Here is a 13,573-nt window from a genome sequence, read left to right as displayed (position 1 = left end):
TCGAAACAGACAGCAATCCATAGTGAAAAAAAAAAAAAATTGCTCACCAATATGCATGTGAACATTTTTCACAATGAGGTGGAAACATCAGAAATAACAATAGTAGCATCTGTCTGAGGACAGTTCCTACTTTCTTATAACTTTTTTTTTTTTTTTTTTTTTTGCATCTGGTTCCATTTATGACTCATACTTCCCAAACAAGCCATATGTTGCTGCAGAAGGCCTTTAAATTTGCTTGATTCGTATTGAGCTGTATTCCTGGCTGTCAGCCAAGTAAATGTAACAAAACCACTTTTTCCATCAAAAAAATAAAAATGAAATCCTATTTGCACTGAGATTTAATTAGCAGCCAGTAAGTCATTTTGGTGTTGAAAGCATGCACACTCATGTTTTGTTATAGCCTGATTTGCACCTTCAAACTCCATGGTAGCATTTTATTTGTTATAATGCAAAAAGGTTTCCTCTTCTCCTGCCTCAGCCTTCACTCCAACTGCAGATGCTATAGCATTTGAATGATGGCAATTTTTTTGGAAAATGTGGCACCCTCTGAGCTCTTCTCTTCAGATGTCACATTGTGCATCATCTATTTAGAACACTGGGACAGGAATTGGATCCACAAGGCAAGATTTTGGTAGCAGGAGGGGGAACAGGGCTGCCTTCTGTAAGAAACTGCTGGAAGCTTCCCCTGTGTCCAATGGAGCCATTGCCAGTGGGCTCCAAAACAGAGGTGCTGCTGGTCAAGGCTGAGCCCATCAGCAACAGTGGTACTGCCTCTGGGATAACAGATTTAAGAAAGGGGAAAAAATCTGTCCAGCTGAAGCTGGAGAAGGGCAGAGTTAGAATATGTGAGAGAAACAGCTCTGCAGACACCAAGGCCAGTGAGGAAGCAGGGGCAGGAGGTGCTCCAGGTGCCTGAACACAGATTCCCCTGCAGCACAGGCTGCAGACCGTGGGGAAGCAGCTGTGCCTCCGCAGCCATGGAGGTCCATGGTGGAGCAGAGATCCACCTGCAGCCCATGGAGGTCCTTGGTGGAACAGAGATCCACCTGCAGCCCATGGAGGACCCCATGCTGGAGCAGGGGCATGCCTGAAGGTGGCTGTGACCCTTTGGGAGGCACACTGTGGAACAATCTCCTGGGAGGACCTGTGGACTCATGGAGAGAGGAGCCCATGCTGGAGCAGGTTTGCTGGCCAGACCTGTGACCCCACAGAGCATGAGCACTGAAGAAGCCTGCTCCTGAGGGACTGCACCCTGTGGACCCACACTGGAGGTGAGGAAGAGTGTGAGGAGTGGTCCCCATGAGGAGCAAGGAACAGCAGAGCTAGTGTGTGATGAACTGATCACAGCCCTCATTTCCCATCCCCCTGCACCACTCAGGGAGATTAAATGGGGTGTAGATGGGGAGTAAATTAAGCCTGGCGAAAAGGGAGGGGTGGGGAGAGATGTTTTCAGGATCCAATTTTATTTCTCAGTACCGTACTCTGATTTTATTGGTAATAAAAACTATTTCCCCAAGTTGAGTCTGTTTTGCCTGTAACTGGTGAGTGATCTCTCCCTGTCCTTATCTCAACCCACAACCTTCCATCATAACTTCTCTCCCCTGCCCAGCTAAGGAGGGGAGTGACAGAGTGGCATTGGTGGGCACCTGGTGTCCAGCCAGGGTCAACACACCTCAGACACTGATAATTTTAGCACCCCAAGCACCAAGCTGAAAGCAGTAATTTCTGCTGAAACAGACGGTCCATCACAAAACGTGTGTGTAAACTCAGGAGCTGGCATCCCATTAAACATGCAGAATGCAGATGACTAAACTGTCATCACAGCCGAAGTTTCTGGAGCAAACAGACTTAAGTTAGAGAAGGAAAGAGACTCTATCCTGTCTATTTAAGAGTCAGGGAATTTCTTATTCACTGCTCTTTTTAATTTGCTGAAATTCTCAAGTAGTGTGCATTGTGACAACATATTTTTGGTTCCTGTCTCATATTCCCCAGGGAGGAGCAATGTTTGACACCATCAGCATTATTTTGAATACCTTAAATTTGAAAAAACAGAAACCAAACCATCAGAGGGTTTAGCTTGTCCCCTTTCCTGGAAAATAAAGGCTGCAGGAGCCAGGAAACTTTGCAAGCTCCAGGATACAGAATTTCCATGCGCTTTTTGGGAGCTCCTGGGACACTGACCAGCCAGAGCACTGGCCTCAAAGGCCAGCATCTCCAGAGCCTCCACCAGCTCCCTGACCTGCCCCACTCAGCTGAGGCCCCACCAGTGGCTTTCATAGCAGTGGCCAAGGCAGCCCCCAGCTGTGCAGTAGCAGCCAGAGAGCAAACCAAGCCAAAGCTTAGGCCGCCCGACACAGCATTAACTCTCTCTTGGATTTCTGCATGGAAATGCAGCAGGTTAGTGCAAGGCAACACTCTAGACAGTGGCTGATCCTTTGCTCCCGTGGTCTGGCAGGAATCCAGCTCTGCAGAGAGCCAGCAAAACGTTTCACAGGATCCTGCAGAGCAGGGGCAACACCACAGGGGCATTATCCTCCTCAGCTTCTTCCTACTGCCTGTGTTAATAGATGGATTAGGCAGCAGGACTTGGCTTATAATATCACCCAGTTCCCTTCACCCCCCACCCTGACAGATCAGCTGGATCTGAATCCCTTTTGCTCATAGTAGGGCCAGAGGAAATGCAGATGGAAAAAACTATTAGACTATTTAGCTCATCTTCTGCCAGAGGACGACTGCTCCCTGCAGTACTCCATCCCTTTGACTTTCTGATTTTTACCTTTTTTCCCCAGAGTTAAAAGACCCTCTCTCTTCTGTATGTCCAAGGAAAATTTCTGAAAGATTAAAAATTAGTCCAAGATGTCACACTGTGCCAGCCCCCTGTGTTAAAATGTCATCAAGAAATATGAAATGGAGGGGAAAAGCTTTGTCACAAAACTGGTCTGCTTTATCATTTACATTTTTCTTGGCAGTAAAAAGGAACAGGGTATTTCAGCCATGAATATTGGCTCATTGTTTCATTAATTTGGTTTTTTCCTCCTTTTTTTTCTGGCTAAATAAAGATGTTGTGGTGGAAAGAAAGATTGTGGAAAATAACAAATGGAGGTGAAGTGCCAGGCATCATTAAGTTAGTCGTTAAGTTTTTAAGGGCCAGATCTTCACATGTGGCCAGAAATCAGTGGTTTCTGCTGATAACAAATGTTCAGCACTTCTGAAAACTCTGACCACTTCATCTAAGTGCCTCAGTCAAAGTCCAGCTCTTCAGAAAACCTGGCTTTTCCAAGAGTCGCTCTTTCAAAGTAACCCCTTAGAGATTTTAAGTGTATATCTGTTTAGGAAGAATAAGCACACAGGTTCTTCTCAAGCCTTCCTTTGCCTTGCAGACTACTGCTAATGGGCTAACGTGCTCAGAGGATTCAGGGTGTTTATACCAGAAACAAAGATATTCAGGGACCACCTCCTCCCATGGCCCAGAGCTGCCTCCCAAAGCCCTGGCAGAGCACAGCTGAACCAGGCAAAGACCTTTGCTTCTCTAGGAACAGATGGGAACGAAAGAGGTTGAAACGGCAAAATGCCAAGTACTCTGACATTCCTCTGCAACTTTAGCAGCGAGATTTCTCATCACCTCATGGAAACAAGCCTTCAGAGACTACACCTCCTGCTGTTAAAATGAATGTGGAAACTCCATTAGTTTCTATAGCAGGGTGTCAGCCTCTTCTTATATTCTGGCAGGAGATGGGGAAAAAGAAATGCTTTTCTTCAATACAGAACTGGATCTGCCTCCACTGGCTTTCTCCAGCTCACTGGGTGCTCATGGGGCTGTGTGCTGCCATGCATATTCATCCCGGCTGTTTCGCTTTGCAGCGCTCCTGTCAGTTCAGAGATGTCACTCATCAGGAAGGTATCCGAAAAGGCAGTCTATAAAGCAATATTGTTTGGCTTTTTTTTTTATTAAGCCTCCTGCTGACCAAGCTCCCCTCAACATGTCAGCTTCAGAATGAATATTCATACAATGCAGAAAAGCAAGGAAACTCACTAGAGCATAAAATTTTTCTGGTTTTCAGAAAGCTGATGTTTTCTTCTACCACTGCTCTCACCAGCCTGCAGTCCAGCCTGCAAGCAGATCTTGTAGACTATTTGCATGCTTGAACAGACCTTGGAGGTGTCAGGCTCCCAGAGTCCCTTGGCTGCCCTACAGCAGAGGTGCACTGGTGCCTAATGTGCCACAGGTGAGAGCCTCGCCTGTAGGACATGATTTTGCAACATATACAGCAATGCACAGTGCAATAGAAGACCATCCATATTTCTTAAAGCTCAGGCAAAATGATACCAAGGCACCTTGTGCAGATACTTGCCAAAATGGAGAGACAATAGTCCTGAATGCCAGTTCATCTTTTATGGGGATTCTTGTGGCTCATGGTCTTTGCTCCCAAGAATGAGTTTCATTCAGTTCTGCCTCCACTTAAGATTATCTTGTATGAAAAGATAGAGATAATTCCTTAACTTCTATCATATGCCTACTAAAGCCCTACACATATGTACAGGCCACCTCTATACCAACAAATTAAAGAAACTCTTAGAAAGAGTTTCTGTCACCAAGCACAATCACTTGGAAAAGACTTATGTACACACAACAAATCGGCTTATTATATCTCATGTAGGCATCATCACAGGGGCAAAAGCCAAACATTTCGCAATGAAAGCTGTCTCCCACATTCCTGGTGCTCTCAGTGGTTCCAAAGCCAGTTAAAAGCAGGCATGTTAAAGATAGTTGCAAACACACGTGACAGATGTAGCATATGTAAAGACCCCAAGAATAACTGCAGAACAAGTCAAGCTATCCAGTATTTTCATCTTAAATTGACCTTACAGTAAGCATATGTTCAGGGTCTGTGTTTAGTGTTTGTAATCTGTGTTTGAGAAAAGGGCACAGGAACATTGTCACTGTAATAAACTCAATTAGTATACAGACTGCTAATTTTTCCATGCAGGCATCTTAACTGAAAAAAAACCCACCAAAATAGTGATTAGACTAAAATATATGATGTGCTGTGCAGGTTTTGCATTGAATATCCTGGATTTACTTTAAGGATATTCTTTAGAGAATATCGATTGAGATTTTCAGGGGTGGCTGAATGACTTAAAAGGATAACTTCCATTGACTTGTTCCACTGGACAATGAAATAAATCAATAAGGCTTGTTCTCCATGAGCTATTTAGGGCAAAACCTAATAAAGCATTCAGGCACTGTAACACCTAACTTTTGGGATTTGTTCCTCGTTCTGAAGCCCAGAATTTTAAGTTTTGGCCCACCTTCATTGGACATAGGAGAGTCAGCCACCTCAGACAGGAGCTGGATGCTAAGTAGAAAGCATGTTTGGAAAATGTGCTCTCCAAGCTGTCTAGAAAACTTCAGGCAGGGAGCTGCTTGAACTCAGTCCTTGTCATTCTAAGTCTCTGTCACACCACTCTACTCACCAGCTTTCCAGGCAGCTCTCTTCTGACTGGGTAGGGCACATCCAACAGCCCTTCGTCTTGGGGACAGTAGCCTACAGTAATGATGATCCAGTGAATCCTGAATATTTTGTTTCACAGCAGGAGAACTTCAGCAGAAAACAAAAAACTTCTTTTGGGACATTTTACGGCACTCTCCTAGGAGACTGGAGGTGTTGATTTAGCCAGTTTCAGCACTGATTTGGGGTGGTTTGGGCTTTTTTTAGATACCCATAAATAGGGACCAAATCATTAAGCTAATCTGTAAGAGGCAGTGACAGCACTTGCCACAAGTATAATTCAAGAGGGAAGCACATTTCATCATATGTCAGGTATTTTCAAAGACCCACTCAGTAGGGCAGGTCCCTTGGAGGATCTCAGCAAGAAATACATACCTTCTGGTGTCCAGGTCAGTGTGGGAGGGGAAGAGGCATGAAGCAGTTCCAAGAAGAGGAGTTCACCTCACCTCATGTCCAAAAGCAGGAAACAGCTTCAAACAAGGCAGGGCACCTTGTAAATTGAGATGCCTCTAGGGTTAGATGGGAGTTGAGTGCAGATTCCTTGAATTTAAATTTTTGTACTTAAGTCCCTTGACTTCATTTGGGTCTGCTATAGTTGATGATGCCCTTTATCGGTGCTAATTATTATCCACTGCTGGCACTGTGTCCTGCATGGAGAAGTCCACACAGAAGTATTTAACATGCGATAGAGTTACTACCCTGAGTCAGAATCTAAAGCTTTGTGAGAGGATTGTGCAGGCAGTTATATGAGACTGATACACCCTCTGTCTTGCTGACGCGAGTAAGTCCTTAAGCAACTCTAGTGACAGTATTCTGAGAGAAGAAAATTAAGAGAGCTTGCCAGAGCATCTGTATTTCCCTTGTGCTTTACAGAAAAGACATATGGATCCTCATAGAAAATTATAACCTCCCTGAACAATATAATAGGTAATTATATTCCTGACGTAGAATTTTTTTAGCACATTGCATGTAAGGATCCTTGTTCGGTTCTGCAGTTTCTTCTAGAGTGCCCTGTTAAATGTCTTCTTTTCCCCCGTTTTAAAAACACAGAACGTTTACATCAGAGAGCTCAGAGTTACACTTTTTGGTCCGAAGAGCCCGCCCTGCATCCACTGCACCGAGTATTGTGGAGGAACCCCCTCCCCATCACCCTCAGAGGGGCTGCCTCACACAGGCAACTCCAGTCCTGCCCGGAGACCGACATTCCCGGCAGGGAGCCGTGCAGCTGCATTCTCCCAGCACGGAGGCTGAAGCCGTAGGCTCATCACAGCGGGGCACAAACAGCCCCACACCATCATCTCCGCAGGCAGCTTGGAGGGGCTGCACTGGGAAGTGCAGGCAGAGCGCCCACGGAATTATTTGCCCCCCCGCTCCAGTCCCCGTTGCTGTGCTTGCACAGTTGATTGTGAAAATTGCTCATGCCTGGGAAAATTTTGTCAGACATGTTTGCCATTTCTCCTCCACACCCTTTACAAAGCATGAAAAGTCATCATTGATGCCTATGCCTTGTATGAGGATATGTTTTTTCTCAAAGCACTGTATACACATTATCTCATTGAGAAAATAGAATTAAGATTGTAAGTACCTGAAACCTCTTCAGCATTGCTCCATTGCAACCCAAAAATATCACATGTAATTTCAGTCGTACTTGCTCACCAATTATAAAAAACAAAATGCCCCAAGGCTGAGAAGGTGGATGGCAAATTGCAGCTGCAAATTAATTAAAATAATCAAACAAGTCAGAGGTAACTCCCACAGTAAGAGGGTTGCTTACAAAGGCAATGTTAATAGAGCATTTACCATCAGGGGTTGCTTGGTTCCCTTTTAATAAAATATCTATGATTACCTGATTAGCTGATCATTGTGCAGAGCATTTTGTTCTCAATGCAGCCATGAAGCCCAGGAGGAGAGAGGCTTTTATCAGATGGAGCTTGTTTATTTAAAATGTATAATTGAGTTCTCCTTTTTTTATGGAAGCATGATCCAACAGGCTGCTCATCTCCAACTACATATACTGTTTCTCCTCTCTCCAGTCTGAGATGAGCCAGTTTTCTGACACATGCTTTTCTTGGCAAGGTTGCCACAATGATCTGGAATAAACGCAGAACATTGCAATGGGTACTGGAAGCTAAGCTTTAATGTTTAGAAGTGGTCACCGTCCATTATGGTATTACACTAATCACATGCCATCATGCTAGAACTATGACAAAATGCCACCTGTGGCTCTGCCCCCACACAGTATTAGTGGAGAAATAAACTGGCTCAGTTTGATAATATGTGAGAAAGCCAATAGATGGTCCACATTTTTCACTACTACTCACATTTTTAAGGGTGCTTCTTGTGCAGAATGCTGGGACACCAATAAACTTGGAAAATTCAAAGAACACATGAAAACTAGACACCTCATGCATGTAACTGTATATTTATTTCTTTTTAAAGAACACTCCTTAGATGTATTTTCAATATACAAACTTGTTTTCACAGATTTATAATCCACTAAATAGCACAAAATATAATCCAGGTCGTTGGTTTCTTTCATCTGTGCGTATGCATGCGTGTGTTTGAGTGTGTGTGTGTGTGCGTGCGTGCAGGCACGCATGCTGCTGGTGGTAGTGGTAACCCACCACACGTGTTCAAACACAAGCCCGGGCTCCTCCTCCCTTCCCTCTGGAGCAAACCTTGCCCAGGTGGAGACCCTACACTGGAAGACTGTGACTTTCTTGCCCATGAAACCCATTTCAGAAGAGGCCAGGGCGGTGGTGCTCTCTGCCTTGCCGGCAGGGCCGCACACCTCCATCCACAGGACAGGACGGAACAGGACAGAACGGGAGCCTCCCCCGAAGCTGGCACAGGTATTGCAGTAGGGAGTGGCCAGCTGTGGAGTTCAAGTGCAAGGAAACACCTTTTCCTCCTCTCCAAACCCCTCTGTGACACTCCAGGGCACTTCTCCATGACACCTACGCCCCTCGGTCAGCCCTCAGGAGCAGGGGACTGCAGGGCGCCGTGTGTCCAGCCAGCAGGCCAGCTCCTCGCCCAGCCCCAAGCGGCCGTAGGGGCCTTGCCACCCTGCTGCTGGAGGCCAGGCAGTGGGCCAGGACGCTGCTGGACTCTGCCCTCTGGCAGGCAGCAGTGCCCCGGCCCGCTCCTGGAAGCACCAGCATGGCAAACCTGCTGGTCCCGGTGAGCTACACAGATGGCACCAGTGATGCACATATTTACATGGGGTGGAATGTTTTCCCATAGCTTTTTAAGGAGTATATAGATCAACATGTTCACATAAGACCAAATACTTTTAATATATTTATAACTGTTTTATAAAGCTTTGAAAAAACTCACAATAGCACATTGTTTTACTTTAATGCTTTACGGTACTATCAGTTTAAAATCACAATCAGCACTTAAGTTATAGTCAATCCGGCAAACAAGAGACAAAAAAAATTACAAGAGTTAAGAACTGACTGATACATCTTTTATCTTTTTTTTTTTTTAACTAATGCATAAGTGCAGAATAATATAAGATACTCTAGTTTAAATATCTTGTTTTACAATATACATTTTGTTCTAATTACGCAACAGTAAATCCCATGCTTCACATAGAAAAGCAATCCACAACATTAAGAAAAAAATTTACAATTTATGAAACAAAGTAAATAAATATTAGTATTACAGAATCAGAGCTGTACATAAAAGCTGTTCAGTTTTAATCATATAAAAATATGTTTTAGTGCAACCTCACATATATTGATGCTGTTCTGTTTTACATCATTTAGATCCAAGTGTCCAAAAAAGGAAAGAAATTACATTTATTACAAAGCAGATACACAAATTCTAAAATATGTACAAATTACTGCTAAAAAAATGCTTATAAGAATATAAGCAAAGTAAAGAAAAGGCACAAACATCTGTACAATTTAAAAGTACCAGACCCAATAAGAATTTCAAATTTAGTTTTGGTCAGGCTCATGATGACTTGTTACTTTATCTAATTCTTTTGATATAACAAAAGTATATATAATAGCAAACTACTGTAACTTAGAACAGGCATGCTGTAAATTTGAATACTTTTTCTATCTCTAGAAAAAAAAAAAGTGGGGTAAATGTATGGGTGAAAGTCTCCATGCATCTCAGATCAATGCGGCTTGCTCTTCTCAGATGACGGATCTTTCCTTTCCTGTGTGCTTGATGGGGGCTCGCTCTTGCTGTGAAAGCCCAGCTGCTGGACATCCACAAAGCTCTTGCTGTAAAAGGTGGGATGGGCTGGCGCAGTCTGTGATGTACCAAAACTGTCCTGTTCACCACCATGCAAGTCAGGATGGGTGGCTGAGGCACAGGGCTGGCCTGGCTCAGATCCACTAAAGTGTTTAATGCTAAAATGTGCACTTTCTAAGGGTTTCTGGTGAGGCTCAGAAGGCCTCTGCAGCTGCTCCGCCCCGTGCAGAACGGCTTCTTCTGTGGCGATTCGCAGAGAGGCTATGGCTTTTGTACAAGTCTGTATGTTCTCCTCCTGCTCCCTCTCGGTAGCCACGACACTGTCCTCGGATGTGCTCTGAGCCAGCAACAGCAGCGGCGAGGAGGGGGCGCTGGGGGGAGCAGCGGGGTGCAAGCTGTGCGGAGAGGTACGTTTCTCATGGTGCTTAGAAATGCTGTACGGTTCTTTCGTGAGGGCTTCCGCAGCTCCTCTTTGCTTCTCCTCAGAGACCTCCCTCTGCAGGGCCAGAGTGGACGGAGAATGTAAACCTGAAAGGGCCACGGGGACTGAATGGACCATCTGGATACCCCCAATAGGCATCATGGGGATAGGTGCTCGGATCTGCTGCTGGGAGTGTAGTGGAAGGTGACTGAAGACGTAGTCGCTCGGACCTTCAGGGAACAGGCTAGACCTGCGGTGCTCCATGCCTCCTTTTTCTCCATATATGTTGAAGTAAGGTGCCTGAGACAACCCCCTCCTCTGTAATCAGAAGAAAAACAAAAGAGATGTCAGCACTGCTACTGTCAGAATTCTTGTCTGGCTGCCAAACCACCTATCTGCTTTCCTCTCTAACACAGCCTCCCATTCACGAAGCACCTTTCATCCAGATGGATCCCAAAGCATTTGGAAAACTCCACTAATTGCATATCCAAACAACAGAGGAGGTTTTGCTTAGCTCAGCCCTACAGGGCTCATGCCTCTGAGGTGGAAGGCAGTGGCTAGTTAAGAGAGTTCAGCAACACAATGCAGCAATTTAGGTCAGGAAGTGGAGGGTATTATATTCAACTGAAACTTTGAACAGAATTTGGGGTAGACAGATTTTCATTCCCCAGGAGAAATTTAGCCAGGAGATCCATCTTACCCTCTCTTTTGGAAAATTATGCTGGTATTTAAACTTTATTGCAGAAAAGTACACATCTGAACATCCCCTGCTCAGCACACTGCTTGGCGTAACAGGGAATATCTGACAGCATGTATGTATTTACTGCCTTCTGAAAAATCTGCTCTTGAGCCCCACAGAATGCACTTGCTCCCTGGGAGCTTTACCCAATCCTTGGTGAAAGCAGATGGGTATTTCCATGCAAGTTCAAGTGTCTCTGTGTGATGAAGACACAAATGTTTTTAGTCATTGAGACAATGGAGCACCCCTCTGGCTTATCTGCAGTGTAAACAATAAATAATAACAAAAGCACAGACATCAGCTGTGAGCAGAAGTGATGATTCTGTCCCAGGGAGACTCACCCACTCATAATGGGATTGAGAAGAATGGGGGATTTTGTGACAGCTAATAAAAGCCAATCTCGCAATATTGACATTTTCACTGCCTTCCCATTACTTCCTGCCTTGAAAGAATAAATAGCTCCATCTCCACTCAGTATTAAATATGCCCTGGACTTTTGGGTTCCTTTTTATTTTCATTCCTAAGTTTTAAAATTTGTTTGCTATCTGATGATTAAGTACCATTTGTTGCTGACCAGAAGAGTAATGATGACAGAAGTGCAGGATAACATTTTCATAATTATATGTGGGATTTGGCCACACATCTCTCAGGGACTCTCATATGAAATTAAATGAATGAAAATGCACATCTCTGCTCTGTAAATTGACCAAACATGGATCAATTGCCCCAGAGCTGTAATGCTACCACAGCCTTGGTGTGGCAGCCTGAGGATTGTGCTGCTAAATGCCAATGCACTGAAGTGGCAGCACTTCACTGCTGGGAAATCCTAGCTCTCAAGGCATTAAGCAACCTCTTGATCCCATCCTAGGGAGCTGGTTTAGGGGGCAATTAAATATTCAGTTTCTGTGCTACCCAAGGGCTCAATCTCACTGTGCTCAGATGCTTTGTCCTGTTTAATATAAATCAATGTTGAGACAGGAAAGGGTGACCCATAATCATCAGAGTCAAACTTCAGAGATATTATTCAGAGACTAATCTATGTTGGGAATTTTCCTATTCAGAAAGTGAGACACTTGAGTCTCATAAAAGAGAAACTGTCATAAGAAAGCACAGTGACAGCACATTATATTGCTGAATGGGGAAAACTACAAAATACACTGCAACTGCCAAGCCGCAAGACAGTTCACCTACCCTGTCAGTCCTTCCTATCACTAACTTCACCTCTGCACAGCTGCTTGCCCTCTACTTTTTTCCATCTTTGGTCTGTCAACCAGTTCCTCAGTCATATTGTCCTTTTGGACGTTTCCTACACCATGACATTTATTACTATTACATCTGATGTGAACTTGGGCTAAGGGAAATTGAGAAAAAAAAATGAGTAAAACTCATCAAAGAATAAACCTAGTCACTCACAAATCTCTAATTGAGAAAGACATTGGCTTCATGTTTTACCCTGCCAGAGTTTCATAAGGGAACAGAGCAATAGTCTGTCCTTGCTGGATAGAGGTGGCTAACATGACAGAAGCTGCTGTGTGCTTCAAGATCCGCAGCATCATCCAAGATATGTCTCGTATGTCCGATTTTAACACAGACAGTGACAGTGTGTGGCATGTCACTAGATACTTTCCAAGCCTGGCTGGCCACATACTGGATTATTTTTTTCTAGCCCTGGCAGGTGAGTTTGGAAACAGTTAACATAAATGGTTACAATCACTAGTTCCTACCTCTAACCCTTTTTATTGCCTTTACCAATATTTAGCATTTTCATTCCTACAAGCAGACACACACATTCACAGAGAAAGACGGTGTCTTTTCAACAAGCATCCAGAAAATCTAAAGACTTTCTGCAGTTGACAGGGCAAGTATTTGATCACAGAGCACAGAGCAGGAAGTCATGGCATCTTTTTGCAGTGCAGTCAGAATGGATTGCTGCCAGTCCTGTGAGCTGAGGTCTTCTCTTTGTCAGGTGATGGGAATCCAGTTCATTTCCTATTAATTCTCATTTGTTACAGTTTAGCATATTTCCCTTCAACTCCAGGTAACATATAATTTCCCAACCAACAGTGTTCTGTAGCAGCTCTTGACTAAATGCTCTGACCTGGTCACAAAGCTAGACTGCCACATCACACCCCTGAGCAAAGCCATATCCAGCTTCACAAATCCCCCAGAATGCCTCAGGGATGAGACAGGGTTTACCCTGTATCTAGTACATCACCCAAATCAGGCTGTGTGAGATTAAGAGGAAGATCACATTTCAAAGCCAAGCACCCTTCACAGACATCCTCTGGGCAGCCTCAGACCACAGCTTGCAAAAACATGTTGGGTGGAAAACAGTCTCTGTGATTAGCATGTCATAATGTACTTGAGGGTTTTTAAAGTTAAAAACCAGAAAACACTGAACTCTATAGTGAAAATCAGTAACAGAGCACATTACCAACTCCATGTGGCCCTCGCTTTCAGGATCAGCCCAATTTGCAGCCCAACACAGAATGCACCACAGTAACCCAGATGCACCAGTGAACCTATTTACAGTTTACCTGGAATTCAGAAGTTTCTGGCTCTCTGTACAAGAATGCACTTCACTCAAGATGATAAAGTGGTGAGTGTTTGGGAAGTGATTTAATATCCATGTTCGGGATGATCAAAGGACCTTAAATCCTATCAATTTTCAAGAGGTCATAGAGATGCCTAATT

The 13,573-nt window shown here is 44.2% G+C and overlaps 1 protein-coding gene across 12 annotated transcripts in view; it reads right to left on the bottom strand.

Annotated features, from left to right (window-relative positions):
* Positions 1 to 7,916: 7,916 nt before the first annotated feature.
* HIVEP2 (HIVEP zinc finger 2) overlaps positions 7,917 to 13,573 on the bottom strand; it is a 138,565-nt gene continuing 132,908 nt past the window's right edge. For all 12 annotated transcript variants that reach the window (XM_041469832.1, XM_041469833.1, XM_041469841.1 and 9 more), the window contains one exon: positions 7,917 to 10,458. In XM_041469832.1, coding sequence (XP_041325766.1) covers positions 9,640 to 10,458 — 819 coding nt within the window. In that variant the 3' untranslated portion in view covers positions 7,917 to 9,639. The remainder of the gene's footprint in view (positions 10,459 to 13,573) is intronic.

The sequence above is a fragment of the Pyrgilauda ruficollis genome, unplaced genomic scaffold, assembly GCF_017590135.1.
Source record: "Pyrgilauda ruficollis isolate IOZ18807 unplaced genomic scaffold, ASM1759013v1 scaffold24, whole genome shotgun sequence".
NCBI classification, from domain to species: Eukaryota; Metazoa; Chordata; class Aves; order Passeriformes; family Passeridae; genus Pyrgilauda; species Pyrgilauda ruficollis.
Note: the sequence above shows the minus strand (reverse complement) of the source record. Positions and strands in the feature narration are given on the sequence as shown.